Source organism: Halictus rubicundus, chromosome 8 (genome assembly GCF_050948215.1).
Source record: "Halictus rubicundus isolate RS-2024b chromosome 8, iyHalRubi1_principal, whole genome shotgun sequence".
In the NCBI taxonomy this organism is placed as follows: Eukaryota; Metazoa; Arthropoda; class Insecta; order Hymenoptera; family Halictidae; genus Halictus; species Halictus rubicundus.
Window position 1 is genome coordinate 11409201 of NC_135156.1, and position 19790 is coordinate 11428990.

General features: G+C 43.4%; 2 protein-coding genes across 4 annotated transcripts in view; one reads left to right on the forward strand and one right to left on the reverse strand.

The window, feature by feature from the left end:
* Window positions 1-2558: 2558 nt before the first annotated feature.
* On the forward strand, window positions 2559-3470 carry LOC143356395 (galactose mutarotase). Its single transcript, XM_076792044.1, has 3 exons — window positions 2559-2684; window positions 2794-2967; window positions 3225-3470. Exons 1-3 carry the CDS (start codon window positions 2559-2561, stop codon window positions 3468-3470), a joined length of 546 nt encoding a protein of 181 aa, XP_076648159.1.
* Window positions 3471-5326: 1856 nt separating this feature from the next.
* Window positions 5327-19790, reverse strand: part of LOC143356044 (fibrillin-3) — a 32836-nt gene continuing 18372 nt past the window's right edge. For all 3 annotated transcript variants that reach the window (XM_076791399.1, XM_076791398.1, XM_076791397.1), the window contains exons 9-42: window positions 19292-19447; window positions 18824-19108; window positions 18417-18539; window positions 18079-18327; window positions 17860-17979; window positions 17399-17614; window positions 17094-17293; window positions 16832-17012; window positions 16341-16646; window positions 15415-15756; window positions 15035-15160; window positions 13960-14293; window positions 13720-13886; window positions 13211-13539; window positions 12363-12789; window positions 11906-12259; window positions 11450-11563; window positions 11211-11369; window positions 10906-11120; window positions 10447-10804; window positions 9981-10126; window positions 9737-9845; window positions 9382-9660; window positions 8761-9186; window positions 8196-8444; window positions 7919-8122; window positions 7665-7790; window positions 7325-7564; window positions 7004-7176; window positions 6746-6940; window positions 6551-6655; window positions 6286-6441; window positions 6003-6206; window positions 5327-5816 (exon numbers count right to left, since the gene is read on the reverse strand). In XM_076791399.1, the coding sequence (XP_076647514.1) occupies window positions 5595-5816; window positions 6003-6206; window positions 6286-6441; window positions 6551-6655; window positions 6746-6940; window positions 7004-7176; window positions 7325-7564; window positions 7665-7790; window positions 7919-8122; window positions 8196-8444; window positions 8761-9186; window positions 9382-9660; window positions 9737-9845; window positions 9981-10126; window positions 10447-10804; window positions 10906-11120; window positions 11211-11369; window positions 11450-11563; window positions 11906-12259; window positions 12363-12789; window positions 13211-13539; window positions 13720-13886; window positions 13960-14293; window positions 15035-15160; window positions 15415-15756; window positions 16341-16646; window positions 16832-17012; window positions 17094-17293; window positions 17399-17614; window positions 17860-17979; window positions 18079-18327; window positions 18417-18539; window positions 18824-19108; window positions 19292-19447 (7595 nt within the window). In that variant the 3' untranslated portion in view covers window positions 5327-5594. The remainder of the gene's footprint in view (window positions 5817-6002; window positions 6207-6285; window positions 6442-6550; window positions 6656-6745; window positions 6941-7003; window positions 7177-7324; window positions 7565-7664; window positions 7791-7918; window positions 8123-8195; window positions 8445-8760; window positions 9187-9381; window positions 9661-9736; window positions 9846-9980; window positions 10127-10446; window positions 10805-10905; window positions 11121-11210; window positions 11370-11449; window positions 11564-11905; window positions 12260-12362; window positions 12790-13210; window positions 13540-13719; window positions 13887-13959; window positions 14294-15034; window positions 15161-15414; window positions 15757-16340; window positions 16647-16831; window positions 17013-17093; window positions 17294-17398; window positions 17615-17859; window positions 17980-18078; window positions 18328-18416; window positions 18540-18823; window positions 19109-19291; window positions 19448-19790) is intronic.

Sequence of the window (19790 nt, forward strand, 5' to 3'; positions counted from 1 at the left end):
TTTCACACTTTGTTCCTACGAAGCAAAAGCCATCACAGAGCGCGGAGCATCTTCGCCCGAAGAATCCCGAAAAACCTGAACGACAGAACCATCCCCATGTAGCAAGAGCCGTCATCCACGGCGCACCCTCGCCCGAAGAATCCCGAAAAATGACCGAGCAGGTACGGGTAGTTATGGTTCCGCAATCAGATCCTAACGACATCCCCAGGAACCACCACGAGCAAGCCAGATCCAAGTCAACTTCCTCCTCGCATCCATCAGCAGTTAGACAATCGCGGGCGCGTGTTGCGACACGATTTGTCACGATATCGCGGGGACGGTTCGCGGCATTGATATTGTTGGGGGTACAATCCGCATCCAAGAGCGAAACAACGATTCAAGCAAGCTGCCTCGGCAGCCTAGGTGAGAGGGGTGTTGGTGGGTGGTCGGAAGGAAGGAAGGAAGGAAGGAAGGAAGGAAGGAAGGAAAGCAAAAGGAGAGGACGTTGATGTAGGCGTTGAGGAAGGAAGAAGGAAGAAGAGGAAGGTAAAGCGCGCGCAGTAACCAAGCCGAAAGAGAAAAGGAGAGAGAGAGAGGGAGAGAGAGAGAGAGATCTCGCATAGAAGGCAGCCGTCGCGCGAGTGTTCTCCATTCGTCGGCGCTCGGCTCGTCGACATTAAGATAATTACTTTCCAGCAGGACGTGCGCACTCATTGTTGCCGGTACCGCGGCAGAATGGCATTATGTATTGTCAGGAAGAAAGTGAGGGAGCGCGCGGCTACGGGGACGGAGGCGGCTAGAGGGGGTGGTGCTGCCGAGAGAGGGTGGTTGGCGAGGGGGGCCAGCACACCCCCGCCTCGGTATACCTTAGCCTGTGGGTGGAGCATTATTCCGTCAGTTCCATGTTTCGCCATTGAAACTAGCGGGGGTTGCTTTCCGTTCCTCGAGGAAGACTGCCGGGAGAGGGTGGGCATCTACCCGATGTATCCAACGGGCTTTTCTACCGGCGACGCCATTAATGTAATTATTTCCAGCGAGTGTTTCCAGCAGCCGAGGAACGCTTCGCGGGAATTGAGACTGATCAGCCCGACCCTGCCAGGCCCCGGGAAGAAAGAAAACGAAAGAAAACGAATCCTCGGGGAAGCTCGCCGATGCCACGGCCTTACAGCACTTCCTCTTCCTCTTTTTCGCCTCGCGCTTTCTTCCATTCCTTTTTCTTTTTCCTCCACCCGTTTTGTCTCCCATCCCCCTCGCACGAGGAGCACGACGAACAGACCGTATTTTTATTTCCTTTCTCGCAGCGTTTCCTTTTCCGACGCGTTCCACGCACGCGAGATCGTTTTCTCCCTCGGCTTGACACCGGGGGGGCTGAGGACCCGTCACGATCCCGACGAACCGTTAAAACGAGGCTCGCTTGTCGGATTTGTGTCGCTCGCTTGCCGCCGCGATAATAGCCTGATTTCGCGTAATGGATTTCGCACGCGGTCTGTCGCTTTGCGATACTTCACGCCAACGGCCCCGGGAACCGCCCGGCTTCTCTTCTGCTTCTTCTTCAGTCTTTCCGCGGAACGTCGGCTTTGTGCGCGATTTGTCGCGAGCTTTCGCGGATCCTGCGTTTCGATGGGAGTCCTGAATAAACGACGGTGAACCACTTTTATAATTGTATCCTTTTGAATACGAATTAAATGGAATTCGATGCGAGCTACCGTTCGTTGTGTAACTGTATCGCTCGTGTAAGCTGAACAATGAACTCGTATAATGTTGAAAAATATCGAATTTGAATGTCGAAACGTCGAATTTTCCTGGCATGAAGTTGCCTCTTTCTGGAACAGGTGTCTCGGTAAACTGTTCGGGCGACATGTTTTGACAGTCTAAATTTCAGTAGTGGCAATTAAAAAGTTGTAAAAATTATGTGATTTCGGTGGAACTAAATTTATCGTGATAGGTAAAATTGTGTGTAATAGTTAGGAAAAACTTGAACTCCCCTTTTAGAATGTCCATACACGACACATTTATAGAAGAAGATGGATTTGGTATGGTGCCTAGACCTAACCATAATAAACACAATACGAGATTTGATATTGTTAGAAGGTGAATGCTAAGCGATTATTTCTAATCTGCTTAGAAGAGTTTCGAACGAATTATAATTGGTATTCTTAATTTTGGTAGATATACTTTGACTAATAAACTGAAGGCGTCGGTGCAATTGATATCATGGGGCGCCAGAATCCAATCCATTAAAATCCCAAACAATTCGGGCATCTTGGGCGACGTAGTTCTAGGATTCGACGATATTGAGGGTAAACGAATCCGGGATACTTTAAATCGCAATATTGAAATACTCAATCCAAATTAGAATTTGTGTGAACAATTTTAAAGATGCAAGAATCGAAGCTAAATTATTAAATTGTTAACACGTTCTGTGTTATAAATTTTCGAGGATTCTGCACAAGCAACATTCTTACAAACAGACTAATTTCGAGAGTAACGATGATATGAAAATATAATTAGGATATTTGAAGAACAGGTACATAGGAAGCATAATCGGGCGAGTTGTGGATAAAATCTCTTCTGGTAGAATGACGTTGAATAATAAGGAGTGCTCGTTGTCAGTGAACTGCAAGGATGGTTGCAGTCATTATAATGGAGGATTTCTTGGTTTCGATAATGTCAACTGGCAATCTTACATAATGGGAAAACACGTGGTACAAATGTTTAATTAATCGTACATTGACTGAGTTTAGTCAGTTTGGGTTAATCTGTATTTTGAGGGGGGGGGGGGTTACTATTAATTGTAACATTTTTATTGCGTAGGTAATGACACACTATAGTCCAGCAAATAACGAAGGATACCCAGGTGATATGTTGATACAGATCAAATTCTCTTGGACTGACGATAGTCAGCTGCATATTAACATTCGTGCGACAGCGACTCAGCCAACACCTGCTAACATCACTATTAATTGCCTGATGAATCTTGCTGGGCACGTAAGATCCTATCTTCATTACGTTTCTGCGATCTAAACAACGCTAAATGTACTAGATAAAATTCTATCATAAAAGTCACAGAATACGTGCAAATAAAATAATTGCATATTTTTGCCTATTTACCGAATTTCTTCCAACTATTTCTTAACTAATTATTTTCTTGTATAACAGATTCTTGTATTTTTGAAAGTATCGTATCAGAAGTAATAGATTGAGGAGGTAAGTTGAATTTGAAAACTATGTTATAATTGCCATAGGCGACGGGTCCATCCGAATTAAAAAAGCACGTGGTCTCGATCAACGCTGGCAGCTGGACCTTCGCTGATGTTAAAGACAGTTTGCCGACAGGAGCTACAGTTCCTGTCGATCAGACAGTCTACGATTTACGTTTACCGACACAGCTGACCAGGAACCGGCTTTACAACGTACCAGGGGGTGGTTACAACCAGAATCTCTGCATCACCAGCCCCAGCTGTTGGTCTTATCGATTCCACGCTAGGTAAGTCGCATAAACGTCGAACACCTGACCAGGTAGGAAAATAAACCTACCCTTTCAATGTATTTTCTTGATCCAGTTTCCCCGACGCTTCTAAATATTAAATATTAGCTTACCCTCGTCTCGGCTTCGTCCGAGAAAAAAAAAGAAATTTGGGAGATTTGTTCCGCTTTTAACCGAACGGTCAAAGAGCAAATGAGTGAATTTTTATTCGCGGAGCGTACAAGGGGTGACTTAGTTTTCATTTTTTTTTTTGAGATTGATTAATTTCCTTCGAATGCCTGCAGCTTTTCTGTTTCCAATTTTAAGGATTCTGCACCCTAACTCGGGAAGGACTTTAGAAGTGTATTCGAATCAACCAGGTCTGCAATTTTCCACCGGAAATAACCTACCGGACCCTGAACGCGATTGTCCACCCGATTTCGACGACTACATCTGCGAATGCCAAGATTCTGTTAGACAATTGAAATTCTTCCAAAAATTTCGCCATTCCTAAAATAAGTATTTTTAGGTGTCGGACTACGAAGAAGAGGTAGCGGAAATTTGGGGGAAAGATGGCGTCCGGTACCAAAGACACGGAGGATTCGTTTTGTCCCCGCAGAATTATCCGAATGCCGTTAACATAAGCGATTTCCCTTGTTGCATACTCTATCCTGGTAAAGTTTACTCGCACGATATAACATTTAAATTTGGCCTGCTTTCCAAAATTTAAATCCACGAAAATCTAACGATTCAAAAATGTAAACTTTTTACACTAGTCGTTAATTAATAGGTTGTCGTGTCGTCTACCATTTCAGTGATTGTACAAATTTTGTAATATTGTATATTTCATTAACCTTTTGCACTCGTATACCAAATGTAACTTGGCATTTTTAAATTACCAGTTTAAATATACATTACGTTTTATTGTCAATAAAATTAGTTGGTACAGAATTGTTGGAAAAAAAATTGTAATGAAAATTCAGAGTACAAAGGGTTAATCAGGGAAGAATTTGAAAGAACATTTAGACTCGTTGATTTATAATACATATATTTGTGAACGATCTCGGTTGGAATAATCTTCGCATCCGGTGTAATTGTACAAAACTAGCCAAAATAATTCCTATTCACATACATATATCAGGACAACAGTCGCACGCTACACCTTGCGTTTGCTATTGATCGAGATGATTAACGCCGCACAGCGATTTCTACTAATTAAATTGTACATACTATCGAGTCGATTAACTATCCTTATGTAATTCTCTTTCAATCCGCGTGAAGGCACATCGTTCGACGGTATGACGAAAGTTCGAACCACGATCGAACGTTCAACCATAATCATTTTATAATCGCTGTCGATCGTGGCCCAGATTTTCTACGCCGACCTGTTTGTAAATTTATTTCGTTACCTGCTAGTTACTCATAAATGTTTATAAATATATAAAGCTACATCTGTGTGTACGTGTGTACATTCACTTAGGCGCAATAGACAAAATTCGTTTCTTTTTGTACATCCTTAGCGTGTTAACTCTACGTATTATGTTCCGAAGTGGCAGTAACTTATGGCAGAGATTGTTAGGACAGCCTAAACTATCCGTGTGTCTTTTGGCAGACGTTGTTTCAATTTATTCTTGCGTTTGCCGAGTTTTCAATCGACGAAAGTGCCGCTTCTAAACTGCACGTCTCGTTTTAAATATTAATTACGCTGCAAGTTATACACGACTCTTGAAAAATGTTTATTCAACCAATTTCGTAAGGATTATTTTTATCTCGACACTCGCATCATGAAAGCTCGGACATAGCAGGAACAATTAATCTAAAGTGTCTAGAAATCAGAAAATTATAAAACAAAGGCAAAGGCAGTGTTAGAGAATCGATCGCGACCGTGCACAGCTACGTTCTATATAAAACAAAAGAAGAAACACAATTATTTGGCAGTGGAACGACGCAAGTCTGGCGACAGATGAACACAAATTCAAAGCATCCCGCTCACCCCGCAGGATTTACGCTAATTTTCGGAAAAATATTCTCGTCCGTAATACTCGGCCCAGCGTACTCTCGTTCCCCGTTTTGATCTCTGTCGTTTCGGTGGTCTCGCGTGGAAACGAGGAAATTGACTAATTCGAACCGAAACATTCTATCCTAAGCGTTACTCCGTCACCATCAAGTGAATCCTGAACGTGAGAGGCCTTTCCCAGACTTCGTTCTCCTCGGTGGTGTTGTCTCTCGAGCGGCCGTGGATGACCAACCGGAAGTGTTCGGCTTTCTTCAACCGACTGCGGAAATGGAGTGCCCAGACTCCGTGCTCCTTCACGATCTCGAAGTGGTTGTCCTTGTCGCCGTGGTCTATCGTGTACTCCACGTTTTCATTCTGTAAAAAGACAAAAATTATTAAGAATAATTCTATGCAATATTCGTTTAAGAGAATTCCTTGCGCATCAAAATGGTAACAGAAAACGGAACCTTCTTGGGTTACCCGATATTTGTACTTTAGAATATCAAATTAAATTTTTAGACAGAATTTTATCCGAAATGAAATTGAAGCTTGTAGCAGAACCTTAACAGCCGGTTGCAGTTTCACGATTCTCATTCGGTGCCTCGTCTGCCGCAAGCTGATCTTGAGAACGTATTCCTCTCCATGATGGTGTCTCGTCGCTGTCCTGGTGACTCGGCTCTTCATGATTTCGCCTCGTCGTACAGACATCTCTTCGTCCATTGAATTCATTCTGGCGCCTCTTCTATGTCTTCCCTTACCGTTGATCTGTTTGAACAATTTTGTTTGAGATTTTTGTACAAGCTATTTTATTTAACAAGGGTTCGATAGCATTGAGAAATGGTACCTTGCAAGAGAAGCAACCTTCTGTAGATATCGTCTTATCATCCGCCGGCGGTATGTGATAAGGATCGGGATTGATGACGAAAGTTGGAGCATTGCTAATGTCTTCGCCATATCCGTGTCCTTGTGACAGTGGATTTATAGTTGACAAGCAATGACCCTAATACATAGACATTAACAAAATGTAGTTTTCAAATTACAATTTTCTCTCCTGGTTACTAGGAAAAATCGGTGAATGTATTTTTAAACATTTCTTTGTGATTACGAACCTGTCCGATTCGTTGATAACCGGTTGGACATCCGCAGATGAAGCCACTTGCACCGTTGGGGGTGCATCCGAACGCACAGGGGCTGCCCATGCACCCGGCGCTCACCTAAAATCATAAAGGTACATAAAATTCGTGAAATTAAAGAACAATTATTTCTGCAGTGGTTTTTCAAAATTCCACATAGTGAAACTTTACCTGTACACAAATTTGTAGCTTATTGTCGAACTGGTAACCGTCAGGGCAACCACACTTGAAGCTACCAATTGTGTTGATGCAAGTATTATCTCCGCAAGGTGATCCACTGCACTCATTCTCATCGATACACTGATTATAGTAAAGGTGCTGAACGAAACCGTCGGGACATCCGCAACGATAGCTTCCCATGTAGTTCTATGAATTTAATTAAATAAACGAACGTTTCTAATTTACCATGCAACTATGCAAATGCATTACCTGACAACCATGTTCGCAGGTCGTGTCGTCGGCACACTCGTTCTGATCGATGCAGAATCTTCCACTTGGATCCAACTTGAACCCTCTCGGACATATGCACCGGAAACTGCCGAGGGTGTTGATGCAAGTGCCTGGTTTGGGACACGTTCCTGGCTGCTCACACTCGTTTATGTCTGCAATAATATCAATTTAGAATTTTCTATATAATTGTCAAAGGTCCTTTTTTGAAATATCCAACAATTGTGGTCTTTACTTGTAACAATCTTGAATATTGAAATTATTACCATATTGAAACACTTCACAAAGAAAAGGATTACGAACCATGACAAGCGTCGCCATCTTGATTGTAACCCTCCTGACACCCGCAAGTATAGCTTCCCTGAGTGTTGATGCAGTTCTGTTGACACAGGTGATTTCCGGTGGAACATTCGTCGAGATCCCTGCAGCTGATGCCATCAGGATTGAGGATAAAGCCAGCAGGACAAGAACAAGTGAAGCCTCCCTCTGTATTCTGGCAATTATACTTGCACGGCTTCGGTGTCAGCTCGCACTCGTTTATGTCTGCAATTGCAAAATACAAAATTGGAACCGTAGATTCTGCTTGTCTATCCAAATTGAAGAAAAATATCTTGATAAATAAAACTTTTTATGGAATACTTGCCAACACATTGGGTTCCAGACTTGTCAGCCTTGTAGCCCTTGTTACAGACACATCTGTAAGAGCCCAGTGTGTTGATGCACAATCCGTTCCTGCATAAGTCGGGAATCGTTCTGCACTCGTCGATATCTAAAACAAAAAACAAATAAAATTGATGAAATTTAATCAGTGGACTGCGTAGATTTTACGAATGCATGACAATGCAGTTCCAAAGTCTGATCGCCAGTCATTTTTACAAATTAGATTAATCACAATACCTTGTCCATCCACGGAGAAACCCTTGTCCAAGCACAGTTCGTTATAGTTATCAGAGTCCTTCGAGGGACAAATTTCGCAATGCGGTCCCCAGGCAGCACCCATAGTGCAACAACAATCTGCTTTGGTCACTGTCTTCAAGTCGGAAGTCCTCGCTGTGCACCTACCACCGATCGTTTGCAAGAAGCAATACCCAACTCTGCGATCTATCGAAGAATACGTAGATCAAAATGTCAATTCCTGTTGGCGTTCAATTCACCAATATTTATTATTAATCACCTATGCAAGATTTTCCATCCGCACTTTGCTGGAAGCCATCGTAACACAGACACTGATAACTGCCCTCCGTGTTCATGCATCGACCGTTCCGACAAAGACCGGAGTTGATCGCACATTCGTTGACATCCTTGCACTCGTCTGTCATGCCTATCTGCTGGTAACCAGGCGGGCAGATGCACATGAACGTGCCGATCAAATTTTTGCATTGATACTTGCAGTTATTCGCCGGTGTTGCGCACTCGTCCACGTCTGTAAACAACAATCAAAACCCTCGATGAAATTTTCCTATGAACAACGCGAGAACTACTGTAAATACTAGTTGCATATTTCTAGTTTATCTTATCAGAGAGTATATTTCTTTAGACTGGCAAATAAAAAATTCTGTTGCACCCATAAGAAGACAAATATGAAGCCAATTTTTACTTCGTCAATTTTTTTACTGTATCAATTTTATTTACCGTCAAAATAAACAACAAGGCTACTCTATTATCAAAGACAAAAAGATAATAAGTTCCAATGGGCACCAGTGAAAATCCAAGGCTGATCAAGACATAATAAACCGTACCTATGCAATGTCGTGCATCAGGAGCCAGCGTGTACCCGTAAGGACAAATGCACCTGTAGGAGCCAGGTGCATTGTGGCACCTGAATGCACACTGGTTGCCAAGTTCCAGGCACTCGTTCACGTCCTCGCAGACTTGGTTCACTCCAGGAGTGAATCCTTCGTTGCAGGAACATTCGAAGCCACCGTTGATGTTGATGCAGGTTCCGTTTCCGCATATGTTCTGGACAGCTAAACATTCATTGTTGTCGATGCATCGTCGACCAGTGGCGTCCAAGACGTATCCCGATGGACATTCGCACCGGAAGGAGCCATCCGTGTTTATGCATTCGCCGCCGGAACAGGCATCAGGCATGAAGAGACACTCGTTCAGATCGATTCCGGTGTCGTCTCTGCCTGGGCCTTCGGGGCACAGTCTTCTGAACTCCTCTAGATGGGAATAAATTATTGTTAGAAATTATTTACTAACTCTTTATCCGCCTGGGTACCCTGATCCATTTAATCTCGCATTTTGAGAACGTCATCTAGCTAGTCAAGTTTCCGGTGAGTAATTTAACCCATTGAGGAAGAACGTCAACATGTTGACGACACCAGGACTATACATTTAATTGTTAACGCACTCACCGCTGTCTTCGGGAGGACACTGTTCGCAGTATCTTCCCCAAGCCTTCCCCATGGTGCAGCAACAATGTTTCTTCGTCATCCCGCCCGTTCGAGGGTGGGAACATCGGCCGCGCACATAGTTGTTGTAACACGATTCCTCCCTCACGTCGATGCATCGCATCGAGTTAGGTTTGTCGCTCAATTTGTATCCGACCGGACATTCGCAAATTACGCCACCTTCTGTATTTAGACAGCGACCATTCTCGCAAATTCCGGGAGTCTCCACACACTCGTCGACGTCTAACATCAATTTTAATATTCATTTTAACTTCGACATTTTACTACGCAATGGTTCAACGAGGACCAGTCTACTCACCAACGCAGGCTTTCCTAGTGTGATCTAGCTCGTAACCTGGAGGACAGGTGCAAATGTACGAACCCATCAGGTTCTGACACTTTCCTGGCGCTGGACAGAGTCCAGGTACCTAGAAAAATTTGTTAATCTTTTTAGTACGTTCGCATTATTTAGTACATTATTTAATATTTGCGTTGAAGTCTGACTGAAAGGTTGAACCTTAATAATATTAATTTATTGCGTTCATTAAAATTCTTTAACTCACTTCATGACACTCGTCGATGTCCCTGCAATGCTGACCGTCCTGTGCTAACACATATCCGTCGGCACATTCACAATTAAACGCACCGATGGTGTTCCTGCATCTTCCGTTCCGGCACAGGAATGGCATAATTCGACACTCGTCAATATCTATCCCAAAATATAACATTTTATATATAACAGAAAATAATTTAGATATCCGTCTACGATAAAAGATAGAAGTGACCAGAAGAACATTTTTTAATAGTTCAGTAGTAAGCAAGGTAAAACACCCAAGTTCCATTGTCGGATAAAAATGTACTAACACGTTTAAGATAAAATTAAGCAATTCGAACAGACAGTTTGTCAAGAAAACTTGTCACCAGAAAATTGCTTTCAATTTTTGTTTTTTTTTTTTAAGATTGTTTTTATCTAAAATATTTACATGCTCCCGGCGGTTTAATGTTTAGCACAACTCTTCAAGAACTCACCGGCGCAATCGTTATTGGGACTCAGTTTGAATCCCTGGTAGCAAATGCACTTGTATAGTCCGAGAGTGTTGACGCAAGTTCCGTTGTTGCAGATGTTCGGATTACGCTGACACTCGTCGATGTCCACGCAATTGTCCCTGTCCCTGGTCAAAGCGAAGCCAGAATGGCAGACGCACTGGAAGCTGCCTTGCAAATTGTTGCAAGCGCCGTTGTTGCAAATGCCTGGTCTCTCGTAGCACTCGTCGATGTCGACGCAATCCCGTTGACTGATGCCGAGCTTGTACCCGGCTGGACAGATGCATTCGAAGTAGCCCTGCTTGTTTATGCACTGCGCGTTGCCGCTGCAAGGGTTTGGCACCTTTGAAAAACCATAAAGACAAATTTAATGTCAATCAAATTGAAATGGCAAGCAGAATATATTATTTGTCAGGATGAGAATTTTTAAAAAGGGTTCTCTACCTGCAGACATTCATTCTCATCGATACACTGATGCGAATCCTGATCGTAGACGTATCCTCGATCGCACTGACACTCGAAGCTGCCAGGGGTGTTCATGCAGCGACCATGAGTGCACATCGTTGGCATCAGAGCGCATTCGTCGATCTCTTCGGTATGGTTGGTGATCGGATTCTTGATTTGACCCGGCACCATGCCGCACAAGATCTCATGCTCGCCTTTTGAAATAGTTTAATTCTGTTAGAGAAATGCTGAACACTTTCTACTCTTAATCAATCCTTAAAATAGACAATTTTTATGGTTCTTACGTGTCCTCTCAGCAGGACACCTCTCGCAAGGACTCCCCCAGGCGGCTCCCATCGAACAGCAGCACAGCATTTTCGTTTGCGGATGCATCATCGGATTGACGCACTGCCCGCTCTCGTAGCTCAGGTAGCAAGACTCCTTTCGCATGTCCACGCATTCCTCTGGCGATACGAGTAATTCAATTATCATTCGATTTACCGTACGGAATAATTCAACGCAAATCGAAGTTACATTCACGTACTTCCTCCTGGCATTGCCATGTATCCCTCCGGGCACTCGCAATGGTACTTTCCCTGATCGTTGATGCAGTATCCCACGCCGCAGATGAGTGGGTGTAACGCGCATTCGTTCAGGTCTGCAAAAAGTTATCGTCTGACTTGCAAAATTTACTGAGCGAATGTATAATTCGAACATGATTTCACAGAAATTGGCTTCGGAACGCTTTGAATCGTGCTGTTCCATTTCTAACTCCTATCCAGAGGCTACGAGTCTTGAAAATATTTTCAATGATTTTTTTCATATTTTCCTAATGTATTAAGCAACTTTAGTCAGCTCCAATTTCGTCGTAATTAATAAAGCAATAACGATTCCTTCATGTTGTTATCGACTGGGTGAAATAGAACCATTTTACTTTGATTAATTGCCGCTAAAAGTTGACTTTTATATTTCATAGAATGGGAATATTTCGTGTAATTACCGATGCAGTTGGTCTTAGTGTCATCCAAGATGAATCCCTCGTTGCAAGAACACATGAAGCTGCCGAACGTGTTGGTGCAGTGGCCATTTTGGCAGATGTTCTCGTGCTCCTCGCACTCGTTAATGTCCTCCAGGATGACAGTGGCCTGATTAGGTCTGTAGCCAAGCCCTCCGGGACATAACTCCTCGAATTCCTTCGTGCCAATCTGTGGACATTCCTCGCAGCGGTTTCCCCAAGCGTTACCAATGCTGCAGCAACAGGTCGCTTTGGTCACGGAGGAGGACATGTCGAAGACGCATTGCGGTTTTCCGGAGCCATGCTCGAAACCGGTGAAGCAGAACGATTCTCGCCTGTCTGAGACACAAAAATGGGCAAATTTGATTTTGTGCCGCTTCCAATTCATACTTTTCTCATAGGAAAACAAATTTTAGAAAAAGATCTCCCCAAGAATACTCACCGACGCAAGCGTTCCCAGCTTCGACCAGCTCGTAATTAGGCGGACACTTGCAGGTGTATTTCCCCTGTGTGTTAATGCAAGTGCCATACTGACAGGACTGCGGATTCTCGCACTCGTCGATGTCGGTGCAATTTCCACCGGATCCGTCCAACTTGTAGCCCTCGGTGCACTCGCAGCGGAACATGCCGAAGATGTTCTCGCACCGACCGAACACGCATAAATTGCTGAACATTTCGCACTCGTTTATGTCGACGCAGGTTTGCTCGTTGTTCTCGTCGGGGTGCATGAAGCCCATTTCGCATTCACAGCGGAAGGAACCAGGGTAATTCAGACAATGACCATTTTCGCAGAGGGTGTTGTCGTTCGCACACTCGTCGATGTCCTTGCAATCGTAGCCGTCGCCCCGGAATCCTGCGTCGCACACACACTGGAACATTTGAGAATATATTTTTCTACATTTCTTCGAGAACGTGGTGTGCAATAGAATTTTATTTTCTGTACCAATCGTGTTACTAGACTAACAATAACATAATAAAACATCTACTTCACGAGCTTCATATATTGCTTACTAATTTATTACAGACTGCAGACCTCCAATGCAATTTTTCGTTCACTCTTCATTTCAGTTTACAAAAATCAGAATAAAGAGAAAATGTCTGTATGACTCCGTTCATTCGTCTTTCTGATTTCTTGTGCCACGAAACGTAATGTAAAATAGTATTAATTTTGATCGCCGAACAAGATTCTTTGGACCTCATTTTGCAGATGTCATAAATGCGTAAGGACCCGCGTTCTGCGTTAAAGGAAAAACGTAGTCGAATTGTCAATCTTCCGCAGACAATATTTACTTTGAAAGATCCCTCGGTGTTGATGCATTGCGCATTAGAATCGCAGCCGCCATTATTGGTGAGACACTCGTTGATGTCTCTGCACTCGACGCCATTTCCAACGAAGCCCTCGTGACAGGTGCATTCGTAAGAACCTTGAGTGTTCTGACACTCGGCGAACTCACTGCAGGAGTACGCGTTCAGTAGACACTCGTCGTCATCGGTGCATCCAGGACCTGCTTCCGGTTTCACGGAGTATCCTTCTTCGCAGCGGCAGTTGAACGAACCGATAGTATTATAACATTCGCCGTAACCGCATATGGCCGGCTGCGTGGTGCATTCGTCGACGTCTAATAAAAAAAAATAAATAAATAAATAATTATCTTATTCTTTTCCATAGGAATTTTTGGTCCTTTCGAAGAATACATCGAAGATTTTGCAAGCGATAGTCTTCGTTAATCTAGTCTGCAGTTAAAATTGAGTTAGACGTAACAAATGTTGAAAGAATGGTAGGGAAGACTTTCTCTTACCTACACAGGATGCACCGTCCTTGCCAGGCAACAGTCCGTCGGTGCAGCTGCATATGTAGCCTCCGGGAATGTTGCTGCACTTGCCTCCGTTGCAAATTCGAGGATTCTCTTTGCACTCGTCGACGTCCACGCAGGAACGGCCATCGAGATTCAGCGCAAAACCGGTGCTGTCGATGAAAGTAGATATAACAATTATTTTAGATCGTAACGGTGGCATACGAATATCATAAAAATATTCACCCGCAGGAGCAAGAGAAGCTGCCGGGCGTGTTCAAGCAAATGTCCTGGCAGCCGCCATTTTTCACCGCGCATTCGTTTATGTCCTCGCAGTGGGACTTCTGTCCAGTTTGTTGGTAACCGTCGTCGCAAATGCACTGATACGTTCCCATCATGTTCTCGCAGACACCGTTCGAACAAATTCCACTGGTTCGTGAGCACTCGTCGATGTCCTTGCAAGATTGTTTGTCAGGACCCAGCTCATGGCCGGGAGGACACTGACACTTGAAACTACCCTCGGCGTTGATGCAGGTGCCGCCTCGGCACAGGCCTGGTGTCTCTTGGCATTCGTCAATATCTGAAATTTGGTTCGAATTAATTATGTCCGTCGTTCGCAATTTGTGTGGTGTCGTGTTGATACCGAAATTGGGAGTCGGATCACGGCTGGGTTAATGGCGAAATCAGCGTACAATTAAAAACTCCGAAGAACATGTTGCGCGAAGTGCAAGGCTTGGCTTGCAGTCCCTAAGTCAGACTCTTGTCAGTTGGTGGTGACAAGATAGTCGAAACAGTTCTGTTTTCATTGTAGTGGCATAGGGTTTAGGAAGACCCGATAGCAGGTATGGCCTTCAAAATGGTGTACGATTGGTTTAGATGATTGAAAGTTAGAAGTTACTGGTTGGAGGGTGTGTTGGAAAGCTGGTGGAAATAGTGGAAAATTAGGAGGAGTGGGAGTAGACGGACATTTGGTTTGCAGGCGATTATGGTTGTAAAACTATAAATTTTGGCACGCTAGTGGCTAACAGCATGATATGTCAGCTGAGTTTCCTTTAGGTGGTCGGCTAAACTATGGTAGTTCGCTTATTGTTTGGCCGTGCCCTTCGTCCGTACACGGTCATTATGTCGCGAGTAGGTATTGTAGGTGACCTTCGCGCTTGTCCCTTCGCAGAGGGTTTTTACCACTGAACACTTCTTACCACCTTCTTTCTAGACTGGTGGGACCGCAACCACTGTCGTTAATATTTATTTCTTCTTCGTTTAGTGAAACAATTTTTGACATTAAAATTTAGGCGTGGATTTGTTTCAGGAATCTACTTACCCATGCATATTTTCATTATGTCACTGCTTCGATATCCAGGATTACAGTCACACTGGAAATTGCCGGGAGTGTTTCTGCAAGTGCCGTTTCCGCAGACCCCATGCATGATCTCACACTCGTCGATATCTGTGGAAAAAACAGCCAATTTCTATAAATATTAGAGTACTTAATTTTATCTTCCAGACAAATTAACTTTTTTATTGCTCCTTATGGAACACCTACCAATTAAAATTAGTCAATAGTTAAATAACGATTACAAGATAGACAAGTGCACCACCGTCCAAGGGTTGGTTCACAAATTGGTTACAAAATTCAATCGATCCAAGTAGATATTTATCAGCCACACACTTACGATTAATTAACTGAAGTTATCAGCTTACCATTGCACTTGATACCGTGCTCGTCCAACGCAAAGCCTTGGTTGCACTTGCAGCTGTAGCTGCCCACAGTGTTCTTGCATCTTCCGTTCAAGCACATCCCTGGAAACTCGATGCACTCGTTGATGTCATGTTTTTCAGTGAAACCGTCCCCTCTCGGGCATAGTTCGTTATGAGCATGGGTGCCTGGTTTCGGACAGGACTCGCATTTTTCGCTACCCCATGCACGACCTACTGAACAACAGCAAAGACTTTTCGAAAATTGGCCTTCGATGGGGTTGGTGCATTGACCGTGACGGTACTCCATGTAGCAGGTCTCTTGCCTCGTGTCTACGCACGTGGTATCTGAAAGAAAATCAAAGGTTGAGAAGAGTAATTCGGAAGAAAATAATTGAGAATGTTCAGAAAACTAATCGTGTATTTTTGAAAATAATATTGTAGAGAGCAGATATGTGCAATCATATGGCCAGCGGGACTGACCGCCGAGTTCGGCTAATTGTCGTCAGATTAAGACTTTTCTCCCACTACTACCCTCCCCCCTCTACGACGCTATTCCCCCACGCTTCCGCCACGGCACGGTCACGTGACGCGTTTCGTCTCTGTCGCGCACGTGTCGCAATGTCACGTGACCAATCCGGTACTGGCAGAGAGAGAGGGTAACATTTTCCCCCTCGATTCAACTCCCCTGATCTGGCGACAATAAAAGTGGAGATCGTAGGTTCAGTCTCCGTCAGTCCATCGAAGAAAACGAATTTGTTATTTACGCGTCCTCCCTACAATATGCGAGTGGTCAAATTCTGGATGTTAACGAAAATTACAAAATCGATCTTCCTTAGTTTGATTTTATCTGTTTGCGGTAGCTAAGTCGTGTTAATAAAGTTGTAAGATCAATAAATAAAAAATTAAGATATTCAATGGACAGAACTTACGAGTTGCGTCTAATGTCAGTCCGGGAGGACACTCGCAACGATAAGACCCATCGGTGTTGACGCAAGTGCCACCGCCTTTGCATATGCCACTGTTCAGTTCGCACTCGTTCACATCGACGCAGTCTTTCCCACCAAATTTCGCGTATCCCTTTTTGCACTCGCACAGAGAGTGGTCGCAAATTTCGCAGGGACTTCCCCAAGCGACACCCACCGAACAGCAGCACTCTGATTTCAGCGCGAGTCGAGGCAAATTGTATTCGCAGCGACCGTCTATCATCTTCGTCCAACAGGTACCTCTCCTATTATCTGAACAACGATTCAATAATACAATCATTTTAAACTTAAATTTTAAATTGTTGTCTATGGACCAAAAGGAAAAATTCGGAAACTTGCTAGTCAACCATTTTTGCTAATACACGCACTTAGCGTTTCCAAATTTTGCAGGTACAATTGGTCAATATTTTTAGCGGTACACTGGAAGACATTCATACCCATGCAAATGTGACCAGTGTGGTCAAGAACGTATCCGGAAGTGCATTCGCACTCGTATGAACCCGGAGTGTTCACACAGATTCCATTCAGACAGACGTCAGGACCAAGTTCTTCGCATTCGTCGATGTCCTCGCACATGTGGTTCCCGTTGTTGTATCTCGTACCGCTTGGACAAATGCACTGTACAACAAAAATTCGGATGAATTAATTAGAATCAATCCTGTGAAACAATTTCTTCAAATATCACTCGAAAATACTTACCTGGAAGCTACCAGGCGTATTTCGACACTGTCCCCTGCTGCACAGCGATTCCTCGAGTTCGCATTCGTTTATGTCAGTGCAGATTTTCCCCGTAGCATCTACCTCGTAACCACTGTCGCAAATACACCTATAGGTTCCCATGAGATTCTCGCAACCCCCGTTCACACAGATATTAGGATTCTGCGCGCACTCGTTGATATCTAGTTTGACCAAAGAGAAATTAATCAATTGCGTTATATACATATGGGACTGTCTAAACTCTGATAATGTCTATCTAAATTTTAGGAATAATATTATTTGTTCACCGTCTCCGTTATAGGTCATTCCCGCGCCATGAGGACACAAGGCATCGAATTCACTCGTATTCGGCAATGGACATGGTTGGCAAGTGCTTCCCCATCCCATGGGTTGTCCTAATATCACGGTGCAACAGCAACAGCTCGACTTCGTTACTGCCGTCGACGTGGGGTTCGAACATTGTCCGTCTCTGTACTGCGAGTAGCACAAATCCCGTCTGGTATCTAACGATAATTCAATTCAAAGCTGCTTATATAGAAATCTTCTTCATAAAATTATCATTATATTATTATAATCATTATTTATTATCGCAATCTAGTTTCCTCTGGTCTAACACTAGAACTACCCAACTGACTGGTTAGTGTAAAATATAGATCCTAAGAGTGTTAAGATAAAATTTGTTAAGACATTTATTTGAATGTTACAGCCTTGGATAAAAGAATTCCTAACAGAATGTGCAAGGACTCACCTAAACAGGACCTCCCATCAGGTCCCAGATTGAATCCAGGATGGCACTCGCACCGGAAGCTGCCGGGGGTGTTGATGCAGCGGCCATTTTGGCACGGTCCGCTCAAACATTCGTCAATATCTATTTAATACAAATGCCCGAAAATGTTAAACAAACAACTATACCAGCAGAAAGTGCTTAAATCAATTTAGCAAAACAATTGTATTTTCGAAAATTTACCAATGCAATGGCTTTGGTCCGGTCCAATCCTGAAGCCAGAATCGCAGACACACTTGAAGGAACCTTCCATGTTCACGCACTTCCCATTCTCGCACATCCCATTCGTCGAACACTCGTCCATGTCCACGCAAAAAGTATTATCTCGCGAGGCAGTGAATCCTGATTGGCAAATGCAGTGATAGGACCCAGGTGTGTTCTCGCATCGGCCATTCAGACATATTCGTGGATTGTCGGCGCATTCGTTGATGTCTGAAATCGAGTGATTTGTTGTTCAAGTTACGAACAATTTCCAAATACTAGCGAAAAACGGTTGGCAGAGCAATCATGTTTAATACTACCGATGCAAGTGTTTTTTGAAGGCGACAACACGTAGCCGTCGTTGCACTGGCACTTGAACGATCCGTTCATGTTGATGCAGTGACCGTTGTTGCACATGCCTGTGTCTTGGCATTCGTCGTGGTCTACAAAGAAAATATTTCAAACCGCAGTTTACCAAATAAATTTCCAAAGTCTGCAGTCTCTTATATGTAAAACACGCACGAGACAAAACAAAAATATTAAAATGCAACATTTACAGAATTTCTGTCCGATTCAAATGTTTTATCGTATTCCGAAGAAAATGAAACTCTTCTGAAGTAAAGAAAATTTTGAAATAAGTTAATAGAGAGACCCGTTTCGCTAATTCAATAATACTGAAGTCAGAGTTCTGTTCACTTGTCAAAGACTAATTAAACATACGAATTACCAGTGCAGTATCTGCCTTCGCCAGACACGACAAAACCTGGCGGGCACTGGCAAACGAAGGAGCCCTCGTAATTTTGACAAGTGCCACCCTGACAGTAGCCTAACAGACATTCGTCGATGTCCTCGCATCGGCCGGCCTTCTTCGTGAATCCTGAATAACAGTCACACTCGTATCCGTCCTTCGTGTCGATGCACTTCCCGTTTCCGCAAATGTCCGGACGCAGCGCGCACTCGTTTATCGCTGTGATCGGCTGCAGTTGTTGCAAACAGAGCCTGTTGTAATCGTCTATAATTGAGTAACAACAGGAATCCCGTTACAATGACTGGTGAGACGCAGATAACATTCAACCTCGCTTTCGGGAATTGTTCGACGAATTATTTTTTCGTGGCAAGAATCTTATCGTTTGGATCATTATTTTATCATTTTTGTATTATTTGCAGTCGATTTATTTGCTATTAATTTACGTACCACTTCCAGGATTAGGGCAGATATAGCACTCGTCGCCCCAGCCTCTCCCCATATTTTTGCCGCAGCAACAATCTTTCTTGCTCAAACGCATCGACAAACGGTTCTTGCATTGTCCGTTTCTGTTCACCGACGTGTAGCACAATCCTTGCCTCCCATCTGTTAATTAATCGCCAAGGGAATGGTTAAACAACATTTATGTACAGTGTATACATTATCTGATGTTCCGCCAGTAATAGAATTATCGTTCTTAAATAGTATTAAATACGCTTTCCTGAAGCATAACATTTTTTCTTTAATTTAGCTCTCAACTTCTCAATCTTATTTTATATCGCAAAATACGTTCGAAAATAGAAATCGAAAAATGTACTTGTTCACAAATAGTTGAAATCAGATTTTGTAAAAATTTCGAAAGATATTCGGTTAAAGATGTATAAATACGGTTAACATTAGAAGTACCATTTAAAAATATAATTTTACACATCGAAGTGCCATCAATTCG

Coding starts and splice junctions, on each gene's coding strand:
- LOC143356395 (XM_076792044.1), top strand. CDS start 2,559: ATGACGTTGAATAATAAGGAGTGCTCGTTGTCAGTGAACTGCAAGGAT. Junction 2,685..2,793: donor ACATAATGGGAAAACACGTG/GTACAAATGTTT, acceptor TTTATTGCGTAG/GTAATGACACACTATAGTCC. Junction 2,968..3,224: donor TGATGAATCTTGCTGGGCAC/GTAAGATCCTAT, acceptor TAATTGCCATAG/GCGACGGGTCCATCCGAATT.